The 27,428-nt window shown below is 36.2% G+C and overlaps 3 protein-coding genes across 9 annotated transcripts; 1 reads left to right on the top strand and 2 right to left on the bottom strand.

Annotated features, from left to right (window-relative positions):
* The first annotated feature begins 1,643 nt into the window (after window positions 1-1,643).
* Window positions 1,644-2,211, top strand: LOC143444195 (putative protein BRICK1-A). Its single transcript, XM_076943350.1, has one exon. The coding sequence runs from the start codon at window positions 1,743-1,745 to the stop codon at window positions 1,968-1,970; it is 228 nt and encodes a 75-aa protein (XP_076799465.1). The 5' UTR covers window positions 1,644-1,742; the 3' UTR covers window positions 1,971-2,211.
* Window positions 2,209-19,219, bottom strand: LOC143444194 (uncharacterized). 7 transcript variants are annotated; one of them, XM_076943342.1, is made up of 28 exons: window positions 19,025-19,219; window positions 17,833-17,938; window positions 17,334-17,425; window positions 17,124-17,200; window positions 14,677-14,807; window positions 14,511-14,584; window positions 12,000-14,372; window positions 11,809-11,871; window positions 11,648-11,693; window positions 11,484-11,551; window positions 11,267-11,372; window positions 9,876-10,034; window positions 8,015-9,716; window positions 7,881-7,940; window positions 7,681-7,758; window positions 7,528-7,578; window positions 4,786-4,872; window positions 4,450-4,518; window positions 4,281-4,343; window positions 4,058-4,141; window positions 3,823-3,900; window positions 3,638-3,742; window positions 3,474-3,560; window positions 3,280-3,360; window positions 3,147-3,185; window positions 3,017-3,082; window positions 2,874-2,942; window positions 2,209-2,699 (listed from the first exon to the last, which is right to left on the bottom strand). In XM_076943342.1, exons 1-28 carry the CDS (start codon window positions 19,114-19,116, stop codon window positions 2,659-2,661), a joined length of 6,147 nt encoding a protein of 2,048 aa, XP_076799457.1. In that variant the 5' UTR covers window positions 19,117-19,219; the 3' UTR covers window positions 2,209-2,658. The 7 variants fall into 7 exon arrangements, with proteins under 7 accessions (XP_076799457.1, XP_076799462.1, XP_076799458.1 ...); XM_076943347.1 differs by having other exon boundaries at window positions 3,474-3,548; XM_076943343.1 differs by having other exon boundaries at window positions 3,474-3,587; window positions 3,668-3,742.
* A 6,807-nt stretch (window positions 19,220-26,026) lies between these two features.
* Window positions 26,027-27,411, bottom strand: LOC143447280 (endoribonuclease LACTB2-like). The gene has a single exon (XM_076947305.1). The coding sequence runs from the start codon at window positions 27,405-27,407 to the stop codon at window positions 26,553-26,555; it is 855 nt and encodes a 284-aa protein (XP_076803420.1). The 5' UTR covers window positions 27,408-27,411; the 3' UTR covers window positions 26,027-26,552.
* Between the last annotated feature and the right edge of the window lie 17 nt (window positions 27,412-27,428).

The raw sequence follows: 27,428 nt of genomic DNA, 5'->3' as shown, positions 1-27,428 counted from the left end.
TTTAATAAAATTCCTGTTCTTTTCTTGTAGTAGAATAGCTAGCTTTCATTTTTATAAAATTCTTTATTGGACGGCATGACCTTACATTTATTATATGTAGTTTCTTGACAAGTTTTACGTAAGATGTTTAGCAAAAATGATTGAGAATAAATGCATTTATCTTTTTGAGTAAGCATTAAATACAAAAGCTTGAAATATGGTACTGGTATATAATATATTCAGCCAGTGTGTTTTGTGCATATTAGTTTCTGTATTTGCATAATACAAGGTTTTATTAATTGAAGCAAACAGTTGAAAAAGAAACAGTTCAAAACAATTGTGAATCGCCCCACTAAATTTAGCTTGGCAAATAATCTCAACTTGATCAAACAAGCACCTTCCGATATGGTCAATCAATTCTGTGTGAAGTCAGGCAGACATGCTGGGAGTCATCAATGCCCTTACACATGAATTTATTCTACACGAAAAATCAAAATCATTCTTGTTCATTTTGAACTTTTTATGGTGATGGTCATTGATGTAAGTATGTGCCCCCAATGTGCAAATATTGGTAATGAGTAGGGCCCGCAAAAGTCAATAAAGTCAAAAATTTTTAAGGACCTCGTCTGACCACGAATCAAAGAATAAAGTTGTTTTCAGGACCTAGGGGATTGTTTCTAAGAAGTTTATAGGTCAAAATAAAGTCAAAATTTACAATAAAGTCAAAATTTTCAATAAAGTCAAAATATGGCTTTTTACAAAGTTTTTGTGTTTCTTGAGAGTAATTCTTGTAAAAATCCTCGTGGAAGCATTGTAAATCAGGAACTGCGACACAATTAAACCATATTAACCCATAAAAGCAGGAAATAAGTCACAATGCCCACTTGGATCAGCAGTAACTTTTATCGCAAATTGTCCATTGTTTATTCATTGTTACGTATTTAAATAATTCTTATAAAACACTTCCTCTTTATAAACGTGGTATTTTCGAAGATCAACAGTTTGGATTTTAGGAATAGCCTACTGACATCCTGTAATACAAAAATGCCCAAGCAAGCTAAATCGTCTTCAGCAAAAGTTAGACAGATTTGTCAAGATTTTTCTGATGAATTTAATGCAACTCCCGGGGGTGATTTAAGGTGCAATTTTTGCGAGGTTATAGTGAAGTGCGATAAAAAGTATTTTGTTGAAAGCCACAGGAAAAGTAAACGCCATCAAGCTGGATTGGAGCAACAACAAGCATTCCCTGTTTAATTTGCTGTTTATTAGAATTTACCATGCGGAGAAAATCGAGGTAAAGTGCCCTTTTCACAAGGACAAAATAACACAAGCTGCCTAAATCTATCGCCGAAAAACACGACGCACTTTTTATAATCCATAAAACACCTTGACTTTTCGACAAAATATTACGTTTGGGTCTGAAATCGACAAAATATTATGTTTGGGTAACTGGAGGAAGAACTGTGGCCTCTACAAATAAGCAATTTCGTTAGGTCAAAATAAAGTCAAAATTTGACAAAAATTTTTTTAGGTCAAAATAAAAATGGCCCTAGTAATGAGCAAATTTTATGCTGCAGTTCCCATGAATTACCACATTAAAACAGCAACTGGCAATAACATTATTCTATTGCACATGTGTGTTTACCAAGGTCACATCTGGCTTATTAATTTGTATTTTTTGCTGATCTATGTACTGTAGATTTGCTTATGTGGTGCAGTGTGTTATGTAGAAACCAGTGAGCAATTAATTAGTTCCTATAAAAATGGCATCACGCACAAATGAGATTCAGAAGCAAATACAAGATGACTGGGCTAATCGAGAATACATTGAAGTTATAACAAGCAGCATTAAGAAGATATCAGACTTTCTAAATGGATTTGATCTCTCTTGTCGCTCAAGAATTGCCTCCCTCAATGAAAAACTGACTGCTCTGGAAAGGAGAATTGAATATATTGAAGCCCGTGTGACTATGGGTGAAACTTTAAATTGATGGAAGCAATGTACAAATTTTCTCATTTTCTGTTGCAAAATTTATTTAACTGTATTGTTTGTATCAATGTTATGCACTACTTATAAGGTGCTATTGCCTGCATCTACTCCAACTCAAGCAAATTGCACATTTCCTTGTTGCTTTGATCATGTGTTGTTTGGAATGGTACATGCCAACGTCAGTATTCTACCCACATCTGTTATAAAGTAAGGTACGCGAGTAATATAAGATGACCACAATATTTACAAGAAGTGTATTGTATCTACCTAACTGCTATTAAAAACAGATTACAGTCACAAATAAAATGCTTGCTTTCTGCTGCTAGTAGTAATATAGCAATGTTTTAAAAATGGGTTGGCAGTAAAGGCAATGATAAAAGTTCCTGCATTAAAACACCTTGTAAGAAATATGTATACAAATAGTTTGGATTATAAGACCAAAAGGGTAAAAAGAATTAGATTATATTGAAGTTAAGGCAATAAGCAAATATCTTGATGATTGGAATGTTGGCTTCATACACCATATTTACACTTAATCACGCTACAACTACAAAATCAAGTAGATGTACAATTGTATATACAGTGCGTCTATAAATACAAGACCACATCTTAAGTTGATGGGTTAAGGCTGATATTAGATCCTGTACAAGAATAGATTAAAACGAGCAAGTCCAGCGTAAAGAAGTGTCTTATTTTCTTCTGCAACTTCTGCGCAACACAGGTTCTTCAGCTGTTGTAGGTAAATTAAACATAAGAAATATATTTCTATTTTATTGGTTCTCATACTAATTACTGATGCATAACAAAAAACCAATAGCACATATAACGAATAAACTGTCTAGCATATTTCTGTCAATTATCATTTGTCCTATTACAAAATGAAATATTTTATCCATCTAATTACCATTGTGAGGTGCTGCTTTGGTGGCAATTTTTGAGTGACTTGATCGAGTTCTTGAGGTAATCGTTTTTTCTGCCAAAACAACAAGCATAAAGAATTTCCTTTTACGAAGTGGTGTAAGAGCGGAAAAGATTTGTAATGCGTACCTCGAAGAGTTGATGAAGTGGCAGAGTTTGAGCTTGTTCTCAGTTTGCCACAGGGTTCCTCAGATGCTGGAAGAGAATTCAAGATGAAATATGATGTACGAAAAATCTTAAAATTTTTCAAGTATCTTACCCTGATATTTGGAAGATAAGGATTCATCTGTGTTGATGTCTTTTATGTGTACATTTGTCAAAAATACAAAACAAAATAATCGTAATTGCTAGTTCCCTCTAGTTTAATCAACTATTTATTTTAAAAACAGTACCTAATTTTTGGACTTTTTCGGTAATGGTCGCTTTTCTCCTAGTGCTTCTAGGTTTAACTTTTATTTCATCCTCTTTTTGTTCTAAAAATTCATCTGTGTTAATGTCTTTCCTGTCTTTGTCTATCAGACATCCAAAAATAGTCAAAATTACTAGTTATTCTAACTAAATTAATTATTAATTTAAAACTCGATACCTGATTTTGGGACATTTTTGGAAACTGTAGCTTTTCTACTTCTAGGTTTAACTTTTATTTCCTCCATTTTTTCTTCTGAAAATTCATCTGTGTTAATGTTTTTCATGTCTATGTCTGTAAAAATTTTAACTAAAATAACCACAAATCATTTTAAAAATTAATACCGGATTTTGAGGCATTAATGGAATTCGTTGTTTTAGGTTTAATTTCCACTTTTCCCTTCTTTTCTTCAACGATCTCAGCTGTGTTAATGTTTTTCACATCTACATCTGTCAAAATTACAAAAAGCATAAAAATTAGTACCGGTAGTTATTTTAACCAAATTAACCATCAATTTAAAATTCAATACCAGATTTCAGGGCCTTTTTGGAAGTTGCAGCTCTTCTTGTATTTGTAGGTTTAATTTCTACTTCCTCCTCCTTTTCTCCTACAAATCATATAACGCTTGATGTTAAAAAAATAACAACACTTAGTCACTAACAGAACAAAACATTTATATTACTTCACAGACAGCTGCGCTTTTAAGACTTAACTAAAGATAAACAATGTTTACTAAACAATTAAACATACATGCTATAACTTACCTGAAACTGCAAAAGTATGTGAAGTGGACTTGTTGTTTAGATGACCTGGTTTTCTACCCAATCGCTTAGTGTGTGGTTTATCTGCTGTATAGTGTTTTGTAAAAGAAATGATAGCAAGCTAAGCAAATAAAATAGTGGTTCTGTGCTTTTTAATACAAATAACTAAAAAAATTAAGATCAATATCGAGTGGTGAAAATAATTTGAAATATAACTGCATTTTACCTTCACTAATATGTTCATTGTCAATATTTACTTTTTTGATATCTTCTTTATTACTTGCTGTTTCTATACAAACCGTGGGATTTTAGATATGATAATTTACGTGAGCTGTTTGTGATTAAGTTTGTTTGTTTAAAGTCTGTGCTCTCTATTATATATAATGCAAATTTACGCAATTTGGTCTTTTTTGGTGTTGGAGTTTTTCTGCTACTACTCCTTTTCGCAACTGGCCTGACTTCGTCTATAAAGAAATTAATGATTTAATAAAACCACAAAATAAAAAAATCAAAGTAATATTCTATTACAAAAACAATTGGTAACATAACTTTGACCAATGGGTAATTTTCAATTTATGTGAAGAGCAATCACACATACAGTGGCTATAAAATGATACATGTTAATGGCAACTAAATATCAAATTACTACAGTACTTCTTAATCCTGATTCCACGATGATCAAAAGTAGGCCTATTTTTCAAAATTTTATCAATAATTGCCGGTAAAATCACCTTCTAGCTGGATTGGCTCACAATTCTCAATCATTGTTTTTCCTCTCGATGATTTCCTTGTGGCAATTTTTGCTGAATTAGGCTTTTCTGCAAAAATGAATACAGCTTATCTAAGCTACTTCATTCACCAAATAACGAAGCTGCATTGGTAATAATGTTAAACATTAGTTCAAAGAGGCAGCAAACACCTTAAAACTTGAATTCTCTGAAAATTCTGAACTCTTACATCAAACTTTTCTTTAAAAAAAAAGAACACCAATTAAAAGCAAGCTGGTGTTGTTTTTTAGTTGGGAATTATACTACTGTAATGAAAACTCCTTCGTTAACTCGCCTCATTTTATGTTAATTATTTCTTGTGTTTTGTTTCTGCTTCGGGCAAGTGTGTTTTTCTTCATTGTAGCCTACGACTAATTCACCGATTGCATTGTGACAAACGAACATCTTTTAATTGCAACCGAAACCTTATTTCCACAGTTACCAAAATTTTGCAAACCTATTGCAGTTAAATCACGACGATATAGCAAACCTGACGAACAATTTATTCGAGTAGAAATCAAAAAAATGCAAGATGATGATGTAATTGAACCCAGCCGGTCTCCGTGGCGAGCACAGATAGTAGTTGTTCGCACTGAAGGAAAAACACGAATTGGGTGGACTACTCACAAACGATTAACCTTTATACTCACGTAGATGCATATCCATTTCCAAGAATAGATGACCTGAACTTGCAAAGTACTCCGTCTTCTCAAAATTCGACTTGAAATCCGCATATCATCAGTTCCCGATATTAGAAACCGACCGTGTCTACACAGCGTTCGAAGCTGATGGCAAGTTAACAAAAGAATTCCGTATGGCGTCACAAACGGAGGGATCAACTTCCGGAGAGCAATTGACCGTATCATTGAAGAAAATCTGAATGACATTTTCGCATACCAAGATAACGTCACGGTCTGCGGCAGGACACAACAAGAACATGACGATAATGTCCAAAAACTGCTTAGCGTATTCAAATGCCGAAACTTAACATTCAATGAAAGCTTGACTGTCAAATCGGTTTGTCAAATCAACGTTCTTGGTTACCAAGTCCAACACAAATAAATCAAACCAGATCCTGACCGACTACAGCCACTTCAAGAATATCCTCTCCCACAGAACAAAAAGGCTCTACAACGCCTTCTTGGCTTCCTGTCTTATTATTCGAAGTGGATTCCACGGTTTTCCGACAAGGTGAAACCACTAACAACAGTCCTTTCCCCTCAGTGAAGATTCCGAGCAAACGTTTCACCAGCTTATAACGGAACTGGCCACCACCTCATTACAATCCATTGATGAGACTACGCCATTTGTTGTTGAGTGCGACGCTTCAGATGTTGCTGAATTAGCATCTCTAAATCAAGGTGGACGACAGGTCGCTTTCATGTCACGTATGTTGCGCGGAAGTAAATTGAAGTATCCAGCTATGGAAAAAGAAGCTACTCAAAAATGGAAAGATCTATTACAACGCCAAAGCTTCGAACTAGTAACTGACCAACGATCTGTAGCTTGCATGCTTGACAATCGTCGTCGCACGAAAACCAAAAACAATAAAATCCAAACTTGGCGTTTGGAGCTTGCCTCTCTTAATTACTCAATTCGCTACCATCCTGGCAAAATGAACCCGGTCGCAGACTGTCTCTCAAGATCAACTAGCGCCTCTATCAATCAAACAAGTCAACTAGAAGACATCCATAATAACCTGGGCCATCCTGGAGTCACCAGAATGTTGCACTTTATTCGCATGAAGAACTTACCCTTTTCAACCGACGAAATACGAAATATATGTTCGAACTATAAAATATGCGCTGAAAATAAACCAAGATTTTACAGAACTCCCCAGACGGCGTTAATAAATGCTACAAAGCCAACGGAACGAATTAGCATCGACTTTAGGACCGATACCTTCATCGTCTAAGAACAAGTATATCTTAACCATAATCGACGAGTCCTCGCGATTTCCGTTCGCTGTGCGGTGTCCAAATATGAACTCGACAACAGTGATTCAGGGCCTGAATCAGGAGTTTTGTTTCTGCTTCGGGCAAGTTTGTTTTTCTTCATTGTAGACTGCGACTACTTCACGGTTTGCATTGTGAAAAACGAACATCTTTTGAGGTGTGAGGTTATGTTGCTTTGCATATCCTTATTCTATTATTTCAGATGAATGGTTCTACATTTAATTAAGCTAAGCATGACGGCATCATTTAGTACAACTACCATATGGCAATAAGGCATGCATAAAAGTTCCAAGCTGCAAGAAAATGTTGGTAAAAATAGATTTGGAAGATTTGCTCAAATGTGAATTTTTCAACCAAAATTTTCAGCCTTGTCTTAGAAGATCCCATACAAAAGCAGGATTGATTTAATTGATGTGATTTTGTTCACATCAGATAAAATTATAGCCAAGGCAAGCTAAATCTATGACCAAACTTTGTGAAGCTTCATGCGAGTTTTATGTACCGTAGTAATTGCTTTTGTGTAACTTAACTATATTTTTAAGTATTTGTTTTTTATCTATAAATTTAGCAACATTTATTTGAAAATTCCAGCAAGTGTTTTAGGTAACCCTTGCTAAGTGTTCTGCAACAGAAACTTCTTGTAATATTGTTTGAAGCTAGCGCATCAACTTTTTTAACTTTTACAAAATTTACAGCAAATTCATTTTCAAGTTTTACAACATTGGAAAAAAAATTCATTGCCAGCACTCACCTTTAGCATTATCAGATGACGTTTGTTTACTTTTCTTTGTAGGCCTTTCAACTACAAACAAAAAAGATAGCAGTATTGCTCTGAAATTAAGTCATTCCAACTACATTCCTTGCAAAGATGATGAACATTGAAAAGGTCGCAATCGGAACATACCAGATGAATTCACATCAGTTGCATTCCTTCTTCTTTTGCCAGCAAATGGCTTAACAGCTTGCATCGTTGCAGTTTCATCTAACAATTGCAACCAAAGCTTTAAAGAGGGATATGGCTATTTTACAGTAACATGCTCTGGCAAGAATAGCATCTTTAGGATTTTATTTATGAAACAAAAATGTAAGATTAAAAACACATACTAAAACTGTTATTGTTTGGTGCAACAGCAGTGGGTGACACTTCCGGGATATTTTTGATATCTGCAAAAACAAAATAGTCTAATTAGCTTTGTTGAACAAAAAAAGCTACATTAGATTGTGGCTTAATAATGTACCTGCCAAAACCACATTTTCTTTTGTTTTCTTCTGACCCCTTCTAGGAGAATGTCTTGTAATTGATTTTGTCGAAGTGCAGCTGGTCTGGTTCTTAATTTTAGTGCCTGTAATGGTTGAACTGCTGCCATCATTGTCTGGTTTCACCGAAGAGTGAAAACTAACTGCTTTTCCTGCCTTTTTGGTAAAACATTTTGTTACTATTCCTTTTTGCATTTGACTGCTGTTTGAGTCAGCATTTGAAAAGGTAGCATCCGACGTATTGATCACTCGTGGCAATGATTCCGCTTCTGCTTTGGTGTTTCTAGTAACTCGAGTACGGGCTTGTTTGACGGGAGCTCTTCTGCCTCTAGTCACTTTTGTTGCCGTAGGTACTGATGCATCAGCTACAGTAGTGCTGCCGCTTTTTAATTCAGTTGCACGGTGGTGCTTTACTGGGTGCTCCAGACTGTATTCTTCCTTTATTGCATGGCAAGCAATTTCTTTTCTTGTACGTCTAGTAGACTTTTTAGATAAATTTTTAGACTCAAGCAATGGATGTTTTTCTGCTGCTGCATCCTGTGAAGCAAGGCTGGAATGAGAACTTGAAAAGAGCTGTTCCATTCCTTCCAATTCCTGGTCATCCTCAGAATTTTTTTTATGTCTCGGTAATGCAAATAAGCGACTTAGACCCAAACAACCTTCATCGAGTTGCAACTTTGCTTCTTTAGGTGTTGTAAATAAACGTTTTGTGCCAAAGTGCTCTTCCACTGGTTCAGACTTTTTATCTCTAGGTGTTCTGAAGATTCTCTTTGTGCCAAAGTGCTCTTCCACTGGTTCAGACTTTTTATCTCTTGGTGTTCTGAAAATCCTCTTTGTACCTAAGTGCTCTTCCACTGATTCCGATTTTTTATCTCTAGGTGTTTTGAAGATTCTCTTTGTGCCAAAGTGCTCTTCCACTGGTTCAGACTTTTTATCTCTTGGTGTTTTGAAGATTCTCTTTGTGCCAAAGTTCTCTTCCACTGATTCAGATTTCTTATCTTTTGGTGTTTTGAAGATTCTCTTTGTGCCAATGTGCTCTTCCACTGGTACAGATTTCTTATCTTTTGGTGTTTTAAAGATTCTCTTTGTGCCAAAGTGCTCTTCCACTGATTCTGATTTTTTATCTCTAGGTGTTTTGAAGATTCTCTTTGTGCCAAAGTGCTCTTCCACTGGTTCAGATTTCTTATCTTTTGGTGTTTTGAAGATTCTCTTTGTGCCAAAGTGCTCTTCCACTGATTTTGTTTTTTCTTTTATTCGTTTTGACTTGCGAAGAACCATAGATTCATTTTCAATATTTAATTGCTCATTGCTTGCATTACTTTCTATAACCACATCATCTTTGAAGAGCTCATCCAAACTTTCCTCCTCATCAGAATTAGTTTGAGTAAAGAGCTTTCTAATACTGAGAGTGGCACCATCTTCTTCCAGAGTATCAGAATATTTTGCTGCTTTTGTTTGACTTAGATTGGGAGCTGTTACATTGTTTTCTTCCACACCCGATGCTCTTCTGCTGCATCTTTGTGATGAACATGTAGACAATGGTGAAACAACCATATCGCCACTGAGGTCAGGAGTTTGCAAGTCACTGTATAGATCATACTCATCATCATGCTCGTTTTTCATAGGAGTCGTAAACATATCGCCTATTCCAGTAAAGCTTTCATCAAGAGGTATGTTGGCTTTCTATAAAAGTGTACGATCAGTACTTTCACAGAGTTGTATTTATAATGTGTTTTATATTGTGTTAAAACAGCTTATTGTCTAAATATCCATTTTTTATAGCGTTAAGTTAAACTTAACGTTATTTGTGCATGGCAATTTACAGATGAGCACGCTGCTTACCATTTGAAGACTTGACTTTTCTGGGCGAGGAGTGCGTGTCGGATTATAATGACGCCTTGATCTCCCAATATACAATGTTGCAGGGGACTCAACATGATGACCTGCTCTATCTGACACAGGTGTTCCAAAGTTTTTTGTTCTCTGCTTGGATATTATTTCCTGGAAAAAAAATCGTTATTTTCATTTCATCGAAATTAACTGTTTATGTTTTAAAGCAAGGATCTCTATCCACGATCCTTGAGATGTTCTCATTTGGCCTCCAGTTCACTTCTCTTTCAAGCAATCAATGAAAGAGAGGCACGTTGTAGTAAAAGCAAAACTTTCGCATATAATGTTGGATCGCATGGCTGAAGCCTGTTGGGTGTGTGATATTCTCACTACTCTCTGCTTTTGCCTATAGTTAAGGTCCCTGTTGTTCATTATGTGATTTATTACTTTTTTCTGAGAAGTATGCACAATTTTATACAAAGAGCTTTAAAACTGCACACATGTTGATTGTGTGTCAAAATTGTGCATGTGCCTGAAGTGGGAAATACACACAACTGGCTGGAAGCCAAGACATATTTTGTTGTTCTAATGAGCTCTTGGTTAAACGCAAACAATAAACTAGGCAAATACTAGGGTAAATCTTTCTTGAAAACAACAATCATCAATTCTTAAAATGAGGGGCAAGTTTAAAAACAAGTTTTAACTTTTGACATTATGATTATGATCGTCTTATTTAGTTACTTGAATGTTAACTAAGTCATCCTTAAAAAGATGTAATGAAAGCTGAAGCTACAATGTTGTTATGATGTGTTTTCAGAAGAACCGCTACAGAAAATAAAAAAAATACAGTACGAATGAATCGAGAAAAAAATAAAACAGAGGTTCTGGAAAGATATTGCATATCACTCTGACTTACGGCTTACGGCTTGTATAAATTTAACACCAAAAATATGTTCCCATATACTTGAAATATTTATAACATTTTTAATGATTGAATTGATTGTAATGTCCTTTTCTTGATAAATTTTAAAGAAGATACACATTTTTGTTAACTTTTTTCTTTCTTGCTATGTACGACATGCTATGCTAGGCATTATAACATGAAATGCTTTAAGCGGTCATTTTTGACTGTTTTTCATTTTCAAGTGATTGGTGTTTCGTCTGTTTAAAAATCTGGACTTTGAGCTTCCATGACTTTTAATGTTATTGAAGTTTACGTTGATGGGAAAAATTTTTCCATAACATTTGTAGTTTGTGCAGTATGTAGGTCCCACGCTTAGTCTATCCCTCCTTTATGTGGCCCTCTGTTAAAGAAGTTTACACCTGATAAAATTCTTTCCAACTAAACCTAACATATTATTTATTAAACATATTAACATATAATTTTTACCAACATGACATACCAGTTTAGAACCCTTGGTGCTGGTTGCTCTTGCTTGCACTGTTGGTGCTTTCTTCACAATTTCAGACCACAAGGGCTTATGGCAACGCAGACTTTTTCGTTTTTGCCTGTTTTGAAGAAAAATGTTTCATTTTGCAAAAAACAGTTCAACCCACCTTGAATATATGGTTGCTAAATATTGAAGCATTGTTCTCAATGTTATTAAGTGTTCCACTTACAAGTTTGTGGCAGTTTTGTGGACATTGACAATTGCTATATTTCCACTGGATCTTCTCTTTAGAAACTTCTAGGAAAGAAGTTGTATGTTAAAAATTAATTAGACTTTGATTAAAAACATACACACTTCTAAAAAATATGCTGAGGATAATAATACAAAAAATACCTTATTTTCAGATTTGGTTGACTGTTTGTCTGTTGATTTCTGTGAGCTGAAATGAATTAAGATGTTAATGAGTTGAGATTAGCAACTAAAACTGTTATAGGAACTTGAATTCTTTACCAGTATTTTACAAATTTACATTAGATAACAAAACAAAATCAGACCTCTCCAAGAGACGAGCTTGTTTTTTGTCATTTAGTATCGGGGAACTACCAAGCATTGACTGACTGTAAAAGGCAAATTTCATACATAAGAGCTTGATTACTTATATAGTCAAAATACTCCTTGCTATAGCCGAATATTTTTTTTAAAAATTAAACAAATTATTAAAATGTTACGCCAATCAAATACACACCTTGTGCAATCAATAGAAGCATGCAGGACCTGGTGCAAAAGTGATTTTGATTTCATTTTCTCTGTGTTTGGCTTGAAAGGTGTTGGTGTACGGATTACTTTATGTTTTAAATCAGGTGTTATGTCAGTGTCTTCTTCTAGTGTCGTGTCTTCTTCAAGAGTGTCCAGACTGGTCATGCCACTTGCAATGAGCGATTTGCGGCCAGATTTCCTAACATCAAGCTTAGTTGGAGTAGCACCTTTTTTAACTGGTGTATTTGGAGGAAAATGATTGCAAAACTGCTCAGGACTTAGATTAGGGCCAAAAGAAACACGACGTGTCTTCATTTTTGATGATTGAGAGTATGAATCATGCACCATCGAAGAAGTGTGAAACAACCTTGGTCTTTTGATCGGGGAGGAGTTGTTTTCAACCTCAACTGTCTCTGGAAGGGGATCCCATTTTTGGTTAATGTTGCTTCTAGATGTAGCTGTCACATCTTCTTCTGCATCATCTTCCAATAGTGGTTCAGATCTTCGCTTTAGATTTCCCAAGCTTGCTCGAAGAGAAACAGTTTTGCGTACACGCGGACTTCCAAACAGTAGCAACTCTTGTTTTCGGTTCATTCCAATGCAGTCTCCATGTGATCGTCGCCTGGATTTCTTCATTTTGGCACCAATAGATCTATCCACAAACTCATAAGGATCAATTTTACTATCTGAGACAAATGAACTGTTACCAGTGAGAGATATGGATGGAACAGAGATAACAGTTTCGTTGACTCGATCATCCTCATTGTCTGAAGACGATCTTGCAGCAGATTTTGTCTCCGGAGATGAAGAACTATCTTGTTGATCTGCAAACAAACTGGATCTTTGCCTTGAAGATCTTTTTCCAACAGATTTCTGACCTGACAAACTGTTATCTAGCTCATCAATGGTTGTGTCTGTAAGACTTTGGTCTGTAGAGGACTCTTCAGCTGAGTTACAATTTTTATCCCCATCAACTGCCAAAGATTCACTACTTTCAGTAATCCCAAGATTATTTAACAACACCTCTTGCGATAAGAACAAGCTTGATCGCCTCCTTGATGATCTTCTTTGACTTCCCTTTGCCTGCTTTTGCGAGCTTAAGGCAAGAACATCACTTCCTGGAGAAGAAGCAGCAGTAGTGCTTTCATTCCCCACTTCCATATACGAAGAATTCACATTAGACAAGCTGTTAGATAGACTCTCGAGCTCTTGCATTTCATTGGAAACATTTGCTGGAGCATGTTCACTTTTTTCCTCGCATACCACTGCAGACTCATCATTGATGGAAATATTATCAGCTCCTTCACCAACAGTTGTTATCTCTTGTGATGTAAATACATTACAACACTTCCTTGATGGCCTTATGTCACTTTTCTGTAACCCTTGATCTATATTTAAGACAGATGCTTGATTTTCCACGGAAAGAATATCGGACAAAATTTTTTTTATTGGCTCCACTTTGGTTGTATTACTTGGGATCTCATCATTTGTACATTCAGCATTTGATAAATTATGTTCAGTAGTTACTGGTAGTGATTTACATTCATCTTCTTTGTCAGCTCCAATATCAACTGAAACTGTTTCAGTATTTTCAGCAATAGCTGCAACTTCCTGCAATTTTAGTAAACTAGGACGGATCTTTGATGACCTTCTATGATTTCTCTTTGGCTTTTCTCCTGAATTTTCAACAGCGATATCACTATTGTCTGCAGAAGAACCATCAGCAAAGCTCTCAACAATTATTCCTTTATTGAGGGAGCTAGAACTTGAATCAGCAAAAGAACCAACGTTTTCCACTGGAGTTTTATCTAATATAATGGAAGAAATATCTTGCTGCAAGGTTTCACTTTCAATCAATGAACATGAGCTTTCTCTTCTAGATGAACTTGTTGGTGCGTTTGAAAGAGCAGGACTGATTTCTGCCACTTTGCAAACTGGAGATGAAATATCGGAAAGGCTTTCATCAATCATTGCCTTATTCAAGGAATTTCTTGCAGGGTTGGTTACAGATGTCATAACAGAATCAATGGAGCTTGACATCAATGCTGTTGCATCCGAGTTACTTGATTCCAATGGAATTGGAGAGCTTTCATTTCCTGAAGGTGAAAACTGTGGCACCATATCTTTGTTTTTTGTAATATCTGGATTTGTTTGTTCACTTTCTACAACTTTGATTGGTTCTTTAATTTCACTTTCTAGTGCTTTTGCTGTCTGACACTGTGTCAAATTTGAATCAGGCTGATGAACAAGTTTGCCATCAATAAGATTTTCTGCACAATTTTCTTCAGAAATTTGATGTTTTGGTGAATTATCTTTCGCAATTTTCTTTGTTTGTTTATCTGTTTGGAACGATCGTCTGCGACTGTAAATTAAAACAAATTTTGCACACTTTTAGCACAATGGTAAATTCATGAAATCCTGATTCATGAATATCGGAAAAAGTATAAAAAGTAATAAATCATTCAACCAGCACATCAAATATATTTATTAAAGCAGTTACTTTTTAGGAGTTGGCAGTGAAGATGAGCGCCGATTCGATTTTGTAGAGGATGGCAAAGGTGTAACAACTTTTCTCTAAAACACCATAAGTAAATTGTAAAGATATAAACTACCAATATTCATGAATGAATATTAACATGTTTATTACAGAAAAGCATCATAAATACTTGAATTAGTTCTTGCATTGTCTTCTTTCGACGTGGTGTAGAATTTTGAAGAATGTTTTTCATATCTTTAACTAGAAGACCAAATGGTGAATCTTTCTTGTCTTCATTAACTGAAGCTATTTGTCTTTCTCCTACAAATTTTAGAAATCATACTTCTCAATAATAATAGACTTAAATTCCAAGATTTATTTCTGATATGATACATATATTCATTGCAAAATTTGAGCTTGGCTAATACTTTTTAAAACACACATAGCCAGGGAGTTAACACAGAAGCATTTGACTTAGTATATTTCTAATTCTATTCATGAGCCAAAAACTTTAAATCATTTCTGTTAATTTAAAAAAAAAATGATAATTTTCATGCTTCCTTAGCCTTATCCTGGCCAAAGGAATATGGAAATGAAACTTTCTAGTAAGAGTTCCAACACCCGATAACCAACTTTGCCAAGTACCTAGAGAAAAGTATAGAGCTATTGCAGTCCTTCTTTTCACAAGCAAAACCACAATTACATATACAAATAAGCCTTGTTTGCATGAAACCAAAACAAAGTGGAATCCCCGTTATTTGACATTAAACTGCTCGGAATGGATTTCTTCTTTTGTATTTCACTCTTTTATAACCCTAAAACCTCGTTGTCCAATTCCGACACGACAATTTAGAAACAGATATGTTAAATCAATAGATATAATGCTAATCCAGATTAAGTCACTTGTTACATATTTTTACGTAAAGTTGTCGAACTTGTCACACTTTAATCTGTACTTTACATGAAGTAATTGACCAATTGACTAAATTCTTTTAATTGAATTAGTCAGTTTGAACACAATTGTATCTTCAACACGGATTTTTTTACGTCTTAACCAGAGCTGGGCACAAGCGCACTTCTTTTTTCGGAGCGGAACCACAAGCATGCTCTTATCTAAGGGTTATCCGCTCATCGCCCTTTTTACACACAAACAACGCTGCAAATGCGAAATAAAAGCGGTTAGATAGTGGTTTGCAATTAGTTTCATTTGTTATAACGATCATTAAACATTTTACTAGCGTACGTTATTTTTATAACGTAAGCCAGATATGCTTTTAAAGTGAATAATATTTAATTAATGAATGAATGTGGACATCAACAATTGTAGAGGGTTCTTAAAACTCCTCTGTTAATCATATGTGGCCTGTGTGACAAAAACAAACTCTTCAACATAAGAACATTCATAACATATTAGGCTTCAGTTAGATGCAAGTTCTTCAAGCGAGAGCATCAAAACGAGTGTGCCTTCTTATTCGTATAAAAGAGCGAAAGATTGAGCAACACTCTTTTTTCATCGAGGAGGGAGAGGCACGCTCTTGTTAGAAGAGTGGTTGTCCAGCTCTGGTCTTAACAAGTTTGATTCAATAAATAAAAATTGAATTAATACAAACAAGCAAAAAACTGTTTTGTATTTTTAAACTGACAATTTCTCTAACAGTCTGTAACAGTTGATCAAAACAGCAAAAACTTCTCTTTAGGAAGACACTTCAGAAATTAATGAAATAACAAAAATTATTTTTTGGAAAAAAGTTTGCTTTTTTCTGTCTTGGTTGTTGGTTATTGGTACATTCCTCACAAAAGCAAAAAAAAATTTAACCATAAGATATTCACAAGGGCTTTGTCCATGGCCAAAGTATTTATGCATCTTTATTCAAAAAATAACTTAACCACTAGAAACAGGATTTATTGAAGGAAAGACGATTTTCAGTTGTTTTTGGATGAAGACTAAATTGCATTAAACAAAAACCGTTTTTGATGGGTTTCCCAATAAGATATATTTTAAAAACAGTCAAAATTTCAAGTGTCTATATTTAGCAGCTTTAGCTAATTACACAATCACAACTCTGTAGAGAGTTATCTGATCTCAGTCACATCGAGCAGAATAGGTTTCCTTAAAAAATTTAGCAATGATAACAATACAACATAAAAATCATAATAACGCAAAGCTGCTAGTCTGCAAATGTTCCTTTTTGCAATTTGCTAAACACTTTTGAACAACTTGTGAACTATTATCTACCAGCCTTAATCAAGAGTTGAGTTAACTTCGAGTTTCACCGCAGACCTTGTTGTTTATCTCTACATTATAAACAATGTATACTCGCAGTTTGAAGCACACATACATCGATTTGGTAATTGTATGCAACACAAGTAAGGATTTTCTTGGCTTTACATATGTGAGAAGTAATTTTAAACATTTTCCTATTCCCTACAAAAATTCACGAGTTTGAAATTCTTGGCTTGTTCTCAGTCCAAGTCAAGTCCTTTTTTATTTTGAAAGAGTCCGCATGCTATTTTCAGGCCCGTACTGTGCCACAGTGGGTCGTTGCCCATTGTATGTATATTCAAATACTATGTTAACAAGTTAATTCGATAATACCTAATAAGCAAATGAAAAAAGAAATAGGCAACCAAGCTTACGTAGAGGAGTTTTCGCTGAAGAACCTTTTGGAGTCAAAGCCGGGGATTTGGCAAACACTTTCTCAGGGTATTCAAATCTAAGTTAGATTAAATCAATTATAGTCTATTGAATAAATTCAGTTGGTGATTGCAAGTTTGTAATACAACACATGTATAATATATATACATAAATTCTTTTCAGTGAGATTGAAAAAGAACATCTTTACATACCTGAAAGATCTATCAACAATGGTCAAAACATCTTTATTGCGCACTGAGAGCATTCCATGCATAGGTTTCCCATTGACAACAGTTTTATTTGACTGAAAAAATTGAAATGTATAGAGAAAGTGAGATTTTCAGCACAATTGGATACATCCAATTGAATTTTAGTTGAAGCACAACATCTGACTTCCTAATAAATTAATGAAAAGCTGTTTTTATGGCATAATCACTCCGTTAACATTATAATTAAGCATATTCAGTCCATTATCGTTATAATTACGCCCAAAGTTTAAAAAAACCTTGCTGGAATTTTGTCTAACAAAGGACCCATACTAAACAAAAACGCAAAAGTCAGTCATATCATCTGGATTCAGCCTATACCAAGTTTATCACAACTCTACAGATTGTAAAACTTAGAATTTTTCCACTACATAAAATGATAGAAAATGATCATTACCAACTAAGCTTATCATAAAATGTCTATAACAAATTTCTTCAAACCAACCTCACTAATATTGTGAAGTGTAAACTGTCCATTTTCTCCCAATATCAGTTTACATTGCTCATTAGAGACGTATGGAAGTTGAACACGAATATCGCAATCAGCGCTCCTGCAAAATATACTTGTCATGAAGTTAAATTGTGTAACACATGTTTTAAACACAGCCATTTCTCTAATGAGGTAATTCACTAAAAATAAAAATAATATTATAATATAAAACTGCTGAATTCTGTAAGGCAAGATCTAAAACAGATAAACTTACGATAAACATGGAATAAATCAGGGGTGGGCAAACTTGTTCAATGAAAGAGTCACTTGCGGAAAAATATAAACACCAGCGAGCCGCAAATTCAGTAATGATTGTCAATTTGGTTATTATATTATTAGTAGTCATTTAGGGATATTACTTTTTAGCTAGAAGACCCATAAAAAACATGTCGGCGAGGCGCACTTTGACAACCTTTGCCATAGAGTATAGAATCTATACCTGAAAACAATGTCGGATTCTATGTCTAGTGTTACGTCATAAACGAAATGCTGGCCTAAATAAAGAAAAAAATAGACAGAAACGTTCATAAACGGTACTCTTGGTAGCCTTTACAATTTTTTTGGAATTTTATGATTCGACTAGAAGAGCCACAAAAAACATGCCGGAGAGCCGCATGCGGCTTGCGAGCCGCAGTTTGCCCACCCCTGGAATAAATCAACAGAATGGTAAGAGCTACAATTACGCACGATGTCCCATATCAAAAACAAATCCGAAAATTACGCACAAATAGGAACCATTTTTATTATTCGGAGAACGAATCAGAATCTTACAGACAGATTCCGGTCAAATAATTTATATTTATATGTAAATAATTTTTTTACTTCACTTCACTTTTACTTCAATTTTTTACTTTTCAACTAGGCACATCCTTACTTAAGATAGTGTGAATTTAGCTTCAACATGTCAATGAGTAGCTTAGAAATCAGCCACACATAGCAAGCTCTGCACAATTCAGACTGCACTTGGTGTTAATTTTGAAGAACATCTAATTCATGCAAAACTACTAGTTTCAGTTGTTTACTATAGGTTTTTGAACATCTCATCCAAGTAACATAGCAACATGCAGTCTGGTCCGCTATGACATCACTGCTGTAATAACAAACTTCAAAATATAACATGGCTATCTATAGAGCAGAAAAATCATACCTTCCAAACATGCATGTTTCAGTGGTGATGGGATATTGTGATCCGTCTGTCCCATTTCGACGAATTACAATTACTTTTCCATAGAGCGGCATTATGAAATTTACTATTGTCTACTTCTCAAAGCTACTTTTTCATAAAGACTTAAATGCACTCAACTGTATCAACAATAATTTCTTGGCCTAAATCTAGAATACTCATTCTGCAACAATATTTAAATAGCAAATGTTTTAAAGCTATGGCAAAGCCTACATATAACGAGTGCACATTAACAGTCAGAAAAGGCAAAAATGAGAAACTGTTAGAAACATAGGCTCACAGCGTAGGGTGCATTCCATGTTTTGCATACACCAAATATCAATTTGGCGTACATCAACAGTACGCCAAACGTAATCTCAGAAAACGGAGAGACTGTGCTCTGTTTCGTCAAAAAAAATAGAAAAACGGAAAATCTAAGTAAAATTGCAGTGCTACATGATTTAAATATTGTTACGCCAAGACCTGTATTTGTTCTGTGCCATGCCAAATTCAAACCAAATATATTGTTATAAAAAATACAGAAAGCACTGCGGTGGCGAAATGGTTAACCATGGGGCTCGTATGACGGAGGTCTTCAATTCGAATCTTGCTTTTGTTTGACTTGTTTTTTTTGTCCAAATTTATGATACTTTGATGCAATAAAATCATGAGAGGTGAGAGTTTGGGTCGGAGGGGTTTAGGTTCAAAATCTATTTAGACTTTGGGAAAAAATGTGAATTTCAGTTGGAAAATATTGTTTATTTTAATTCGCAGCCTAGCTTAACTAGGCTAAGTAATTTAATCATAAGAAGTGAGAGTTTGGATCAGAGGGAATTAGGTTGTTAGTTTTTATCTGAGTTGGGATTCAGGATACATGGGCAAGAACTACTCAAATAGAGGATACGGGTTATAATTTTTGTCAGCAGGTGTGGGCAAAAAAGCATCTTTGTAAGCTAAATAATTCCCAAACAACGAGGTGCACACTTTTTGTTGCCTACTGGTGCACGTCAATCTTTAAAAATTACGCTGTCCGGAGCCCAAAAAACTTTCATTCCATACTGGTCTATAGGGCTAGGCAAATGCTCTGGCCTTTCTTCTTATACCACTATGCTATTTTAGCCATAGGCTATAACCTAAGTTTGGTAGGAGGAAGATTTCATTTTATTACAATATCTTCCTAATACAAAATTTATAAAAAGTAATACATCGCACAGTGCAGCAGTGTGAGTCAGTGGGTGGGACAGCAAGAGACCCCATCCTACCGTGACTTAAAACTAATAAGCTAAGTTAGCAAAGTGCCAAACAGCCAAGCTTGATGCCAAACAACTTAACAAGCAGTTTTATCCGTTTTTGAATTTGGCTCTCCCGCGATAAATACCCAGTGTTATAGAAATCCTATAAATAAGAAGATTCAACACGGAAACTCCCTTGTCAATGGAAAGCAAAATATTTAAAATCTCAAAAACTTCTCAACAAAGCTAAACGTAAAAGAAATATTAGGTTTACAAAGAAAAAACATTTAAAAAAATTTAGTGATTTAAACTTCGTTTACAATAGCCTATTTAAAATAATGATAATATTTTTTGTAGCGCCCTAAGAAAAGATTTGCGATAAGAAAAAAAAACTCTAAAACGCTTAACAATCACATATAAAATACAGCATAATCATATATACAAAGAACAGCGACAAATGAAGTATAAAATAACAAGGACAGAGCTAATGTTTGTTATAAAGGCACACAAAAAATAAAAATAACAAATTAGATTCTAACTCTAATTGTTAGAGCATAAAATCAAAATATATTAAAAGAGCATAATTTTCACAATAAAACAATCAACAATAACATATGAACAGATCTGGAAATTTAGAGCACGAAAGAAATGTGACTTCAATAGTTTCTTGAACGTGTTCAAGCTTTCTGCGTCACGGACAGCCTGCGGCAGATCTTTCCACAGCAGCTACGGAAAATATTTTGTGACCATACAACACGGTCCGACCAATTAATTATTCATTTTTTATATAGTATCATTGGTCCGACACGGTGAAATTTGCATAAAATTGTTGGATTAGGTCCACAGAGATCTTGTAGGCCCTACGTCGACCCTGGTACAAACGTCTTCGGAGATATTTGGACCCCAGGCCGCTCAAAGCTTTAAAAAGGCAATACTTCGGAATTTAAAGTGACATGACCGGTTTAATGTGATTGGTCTTCTTCAAGCGACAGATCAGCCGTGCAGCAGAATTTTGGACGTGCTGCAATCGTCTTAGCATATGATGTAATAGGCTACACAGTAGAGCGTTGCAATAGTTGAGTAGCGACATACCAACGCAGGGTCTCACAAGGAACAAGGGTCTCACAGGATTTTGCCGATAACCAAGGACGAATTCTACCAATGTTTCTGATGTGGTGGTAGCAAGATTTGGCAATGCTCTCAACTCGTTTGGACATAGATAAAGAGCAAGCAAGAAAAACTCTGAGGCTCTTGATGTATGGAGACGGAATAAGGTTTCGCAAAGCTCTATCTTGTGATCATAAAAATTTTGGTTTGGACGAGCGCTTGGAATGGAAAAGCAGGATTCTATAAGTAGGTTTTCCCTTCTATAAGCGCGGTCTTGTCAGAGTTCAACTTGAGCATTATAAGTCATCCAGGACTTAAGTTCGTTGTGGCAAGCCTCAACAGATGTTAACTTCCTCCAGACAACGTCACAGTCAATAACTACCACATAAAGTTGGATGTCGCCAACGTAACAGTAATAGGCCACTTGATGTTTTGGCAGATATTAGCAATGGTTTGGGCATACAAGGAGTGCTGCGAAGAAGCTACAGGCTTTATCTATAGTCTATACGGTGATGATTTCGTTAACTTCTGCTGAGTACAATGACATCAGCTATAATTTTTTGTTTACTTCACAATAACAAAACTATGAAAATAAAGTATTTTGTTATTACGTTAAATTTTCCTGTCGCAGTAGGATATCACATCAGTAGGATCTAAGATGTCATCATTTACATAGATACCATGACATCAGTAGGATATCATTATTTAGATAGGTGGGTAGTACCGCGGCACTTTTGGAAAAAAATACTGAATCTCTGTACCGAATTACTTTTTTTAAGAAATTTCAGTCGGTCCCGACACTCGGTATTTTTCATGTAATAATTTTAAAATTTGAACAAGTATATTTTCAGAAATACGTGTTACTTTATTCTTAATACTAATTTTAACAACTGTTGATCTTTTTTAATATGGAAATATCAAGTAAAATTGCAAACGATTAACGTCACATATGTTTTAACGTGGAGTAACCTTTTAATAGCGGCAAACGGTTCCAGGTCGATTCAACCCACGGACGATTCAACCCCGGACGATTCAACCCACGGACGATTCAACCCAGGACCATTCAACCCCGGACGATTCAACCCACGGACGATTCAACCCGCGGACGATTCAACCCGCGGACCATTCAACCCGCGGACGATTCAACCCACGGACGATTCAACCCGCGGACGATTCAACCCGCGGACGATTCAACCCGCGGACGATTCAACCCACGGACGATTCAACCCCGGACGATTCAACCCAGGACGATTCAACCCACGGACCTTTCAACCCACGGACGATTCAACCCAGGACTTTTCAACCCAGGACGATTCAACCCACTGACGATTCAACCCACGGACGATTCAACCCACGGACGATTCAACCCGCGGACGATTCAACCCACGGACCTTTCACGTACTATTGGCTTAGGTTATCACCAAGTTACTTTGTAGCCAATATTATGTAAGCTAAATAAAGCTAATATATAGGCCTAAGCTAATATAAAGCTTTTTGTGTTTCCTTTTTTTTCTTTTACCACTTCTTGTTAGCATTGGTTGTACATCAAAACACTTATTGTTTTCTGCTTTCCAGTAAAACCTTGAATATTGTTATTTTGCCCTATACAGTACTTTGCGTATATTTCTGTCTACGCCTGCTATTATTTTTTGTATTGACCATTGTAGATCGGTTAGTATATAAAATGTTCTCCTTTTAGCATTAAGTTAACATTTTTGAAGTTTTTGAAAAGACAAAATGCATGATTTAGTTAGCTTTCGACTCACGTACGTAAATGTGTGTAAGTTATTTATTTTTTTGCATGTACACAAATTACAGATATTTTTATAGATACCTGTTTATACATCGATTAATTAGAAAGAAAGTTGTTTTATTTACAGGCAAGCTTAAGAACATGAACCTGAACACAAACACAGCACGTATAAAACACAAAGCTGAAAAGGGTACTACAAACGGTAATTAATTAGCACATATGAGCGATTGCACGCAGATACATCAATTTATCTGGCTCATTTGCATAAGTGCAAACCTTTGCCGAAAGTCTGTGAGCCAGGTGCGTGTATTTGCTTCGTGGTTGGTCCAAATTAACAACTGCTGCGTTTTGAGCACCGAGCCTTTGTATCGCGATATCGCGTTTTATACCGTCCAGAAATGACCAAATGTTCGGATGAGAACACAGTAATAGTGATTTGAGGGCATTGTGAAACCCTTCTGTGCAATTTGTTGTTTTGGGCTCGCAAAGTACCGCGTCGTCGTAATGATTCCACAACGAAGGGGGAAATCTAGCCTGTCGTTGATGGCGTCCTGTTCTTGGACCACGGATATAATTGCTTTCAAAGTAAACTAAAAGATCGTTGCAGGCTACCTCGTCTGGAAATGTGCTGGCAAGTTGTTCAAAAATACTCTCCCGGTCAGCGACTGCAACAAAAGACAATGCAGACAGCGACTTCACTAACATTTGGAAGATGCCGTCGGTTTCATACCTGGTTTTCAGACCGAGTTCGTTTACTTTTCTTAAAACGGACTGAGCCAAATGAAAATAGCAACCGGAAACGGTTGCTGAAGGATATTCAGACCTAAATGCATTTCTAGCAGCGATTTCAAAATCCAAAAGAATTTTATAGGGCTGTGCCATTGGACGTATAATCCTGAGGGCTTGCAACATCTTTGTATACGTTTCTTGAGACTTGTTGGGCAAGAGAAAGTAAACTATAGGTCGATAACTGTGTCCAACCTTGCAGTGAATTGTGTACAGCTGGAAGAAGATGCCAGGAACGACGTCGAAAGTTCCGTCTGCGATTGTGACATAATACATGAAAGAAATTGTCGGCAACTTAGAGATCTACCAATGCCACCTAGAGAAGTAATAACTTGTGTATTGTAAAGCTCAAACGGCTATGATTGTTATTACATTTTAAAATCAAAAATCTTGCATGTTGCTAACTGAAAAACGCTATACTGATAGTCTCTACACTGTCTACAGCAACTTTCTAATCTAAAACTGCATTTAAAATTGACGAAACGCTTTTCTAGTGTTGACTATTTTCGTTTCTGCGTATTAAGATTGACAACTTGCAGTTTCAAATGCAATGCCTTCACATCGTGACGTCACCAGACGCGCTGAAAGGCCTTCCCTCTCTTGGTGGCTTTGGTTCTAAGTAGGCCTCTAATTTGGGGCACTGGAATTGTTTGCGGTACAATGTTTGTGTGTCCAACATTGTTTGCGGTTTGTGATAGCATTCTGAGCAGGTTAAAAAAAATTGACCATATAGACTTTTTTGGCGTGCAATCTTCATTCCAATCAACAAACAGTTGTTTCTAAGGTTTGACTTTTAATCGACGTGTAGGCTTTATTTTTCGCTAAGCAGGCCTACTAGTTACAACACGGTACATAAACTTGTTTTTATTTCAACACAAGATGTGTATTGGTATAGTGGTAAAAGCGGCATCCGTGCCTGATAACGAACTGCGTAGACGTTTTTATAAACGGGTTGAATCGTCTGGGGTTGAATCGTCCGTGGGTTGAATAGTCCTGGGTTGAATCGTCCTGGGTTGAATCGTCCGTGGGTTGAATCGTCCGCGGGTTGAATCGTCCGGAGTTGAATCGTCCGAGGTTGAATCGTCCGTGGGTTGAATCGTCCGCGGGTTGAATAGTCCGGGGTTGAATCGTCCTGGATTGAATCGTCCGTGGGTTGAAAGGTCCGTGGGTTGAATCGTCCGGGGTTGAATCGTCCTGGGTTGAATCGTCCGTGGGTTGAATCGTCCGTGGGTTGAAAGGTCCGTGGGTTGAATCGTCCGCGGGTTGAATCGTCCGTGGGTTGAATGGTCCGCGGGTTGAATGGTCCGCGGGTTGAATCGTCCGCGGGTTGAATCGTCCGTGGGTTGAATCGTCCGGGGTTGAATCGTCCTGGGTTGAATCGTCCGTGGGTTGAATCGTCCGGGGTTGAATCGTCCGTGGGTTGAATCGTCCGACCACCGCGGCAAACATTGTATTTGCAGCAACATCTTTTACACAAAAAGTACTGAGTACCCAATTACCGAACTAGTTTTTTAAAATAGTACCGAACATCGAAACCGTCGCTACATTTTTCGCAAAGTAGCCTACCGGTGCCGACTGCCCACCTCCGATTAATTAATTATTATTCATCAAATAGCTTTATGCTGAATATTAAGCGACTATTCATCTCACAAAAGCGATGCCATGCACATTCTTAAAACGGGTTCCCTTGATGGCCCGCTTGACCACGGGAAATGGAAAAAAATCACATCGAGCCAGGTTGGTCGAGTAGGGAGGAAGTCTCGGATACTCAGGGCAGTGTGGGCAGGTGCATTGTCGTGGTAAAGCACCTACGAGCTGCCCTGCCACAACTCACGTTGATTGCATTCTTCGATGTGAGGGATATCGTCCACTGCGGGTTCTTGCCACAAGGCCAGAAAATCAACCAGCATGTCTATAAGAGATACTGCGGCGTTTGATTCGTTCAGTGCGCAAGTTTTGACAGGACAACTCTAGGTGCTTCACCACGACAACTTGCTTTTGGTAAATTTCATGTAAAGCAAGGGGTATCCAAATTTTTGGGTCAGAAAGCTATTTTCAAAAATGCCCTGTCAAATTGAAGTACCGTTGAAGATGCTCTTGTACAATCAATCATTCTACCATTTTATTTTTTGTCTGAAGCGTGGTTGGGACAAAAAATCAAGCCAGTTGCTGCTAGCACGTGAATGGGAAAAAGTGACAAAGCCAAAAAGTCTATAATTGCTGGTAATGACTGGCATGGCCACTAAAACCACAATTAGTCAAATCCAATAAATCATAAGTTGAAAAAGCGAAGTTAAGCCGATGAGAAGGTGGCATGTTCACTATACAAAATATATTTGTTTAATTGGTTACGTATCGAGTTTGTTTTCCACATAAAATAATTGATGATATTACCTTATAAACAGAACTTTATGAAACAGCATAACAACTCTGCTGTATGTAAAATAAGGAAAAATTAATAGCAGGTAGATAACCAAAGAATGATTGAATGGCATGCAATCAATTTAAAGTGTATTTGTGGTGTTAAACTGATTACAAAATTGATATACGAAATAAGTGATATTTACGTATTGTGACTCATCTGTTATATGTGACATATATTGCATAGCTAAATTATAGTTAGTAGACAAAGCCTTCACAATTTAGACAGTATCCACTTTCCATTTTCTTCAGTCACCCTGCCTTCCTTTTTCATCTTGTTCAAGTGATTATTAACGTTGGTGTTTGCAGGCAAGTGAAGTACCACCGGTACGTCTTTGTATACCCTTTTTACAATTTCCATGCTTTCGACAGGAATAGGGTGACACTCTTTCAAACATGCAACAATTTGTTCTTCCCTTTCATTTCTGTGTTTTATATAGTACTGCATGAACTCAACAGGTTCATTTACAACCTTTCCATGTCCAGGGTAAACACGACCAGGCTTTAGGTCAACCAATAATTGTAAAGACTTCATGTAATCATGCAGATCCTCAAAAACTGCTGTTCCTTCACCTAAGACACAATCTCCTGAGAATATGGCATTATCTTCCTCCATAAGCAAGGCTATGTGATCTTTGGTGTGTCCAGGACTGAAAATTACTTTCATTGTTGCACCTTCTGTCTGAAGTACTTGCATGTCTTTTAGATAGGAATATTTTAGTTCGTTGTTATTTGGCTTCTCATCTATACGAAGAGGGAATTTATACAAGGGTGTATCTAGACTTATAAGCTTGTTTTTAAACAGATCTTTGATACCTCCCACATGATCATGGTGCCAGTGAGTCAAAACAACTGCTTCTATGGATACATTTTTGTCATTTAAACACTCTTTTAAGTTTTCAATGTACTCAGGCACATCAGGATTCCCAGTGTCAATGAGCATACGTTTAGGTCCTGTTCCAACAAGGTATGTGTTAGTGCCTTGTAAAGTCATTGGTCCCGGATTACATCCTAGCACTCTGACTATCCTGCAGGTTAGCTGTTCCACTTTGGGGATGGTAGACAACATCGTTTGTTAAGCAGGGTTCTC

Source organism: Clavelina lepadiformis, chromosome 1 (assembly GCF_947623445.1).
Source record: "Clavelina lepadiformis chromosome 1, kaClaLepa1.1, whole genome shotgun sequence".
In the NCBI taxonomy this organism is placed as follows: Eukaryota; Metazoa; Chordata; class Ascidiacea; order Aplousobranchia; family Clavelinidae; genus Clavelina; species Clavelina lepadiformis.
Note: the sequence above shows the minus strand (reverse complement) of the source record. Positions and strands in the feature narration are given on the sequence as shown.

Excerpts from the sequence above, each read along its gene's own strand:
- LOC143444195 (XM_076943350.1), top strand. The coding sequence starts at position 1,743 with ATGGCATCACGCACAAATGAGATTCAGAAGCAAATACAAGATGACTGG.
- LOC143444194 (XM_076943342.1), bottom strand. The coding sequence starts at position 19,116 with ATGCCGCTCTATGGAAAAGTAATTGTAATTCGTCGAAATGGGACAGAC. Across the intron at positions 11,694-11,808 it reads CAAGCTCGTCTCTTGGAGAG|CTCACAGAAATCAACAGACA; the intron begins GTCTGATTTTGT and ends AATTCATTTCAG. Across the intron at positions 3,083-3,146 it reads CTTATCTTCCAAATATCAGG|CATCTGAGGAACCCTGTGGC; the intron begins GTAAGATACTTG and ends ATTCTCTTCCAG.
- LOC143447280 (XM_076947305.1), bottom strand. The coding sequence starts at position 27,407 with ATGTTGTCTACCATCCCCAAAGTGGAACAGCTAACCTGCAGGATAGTC.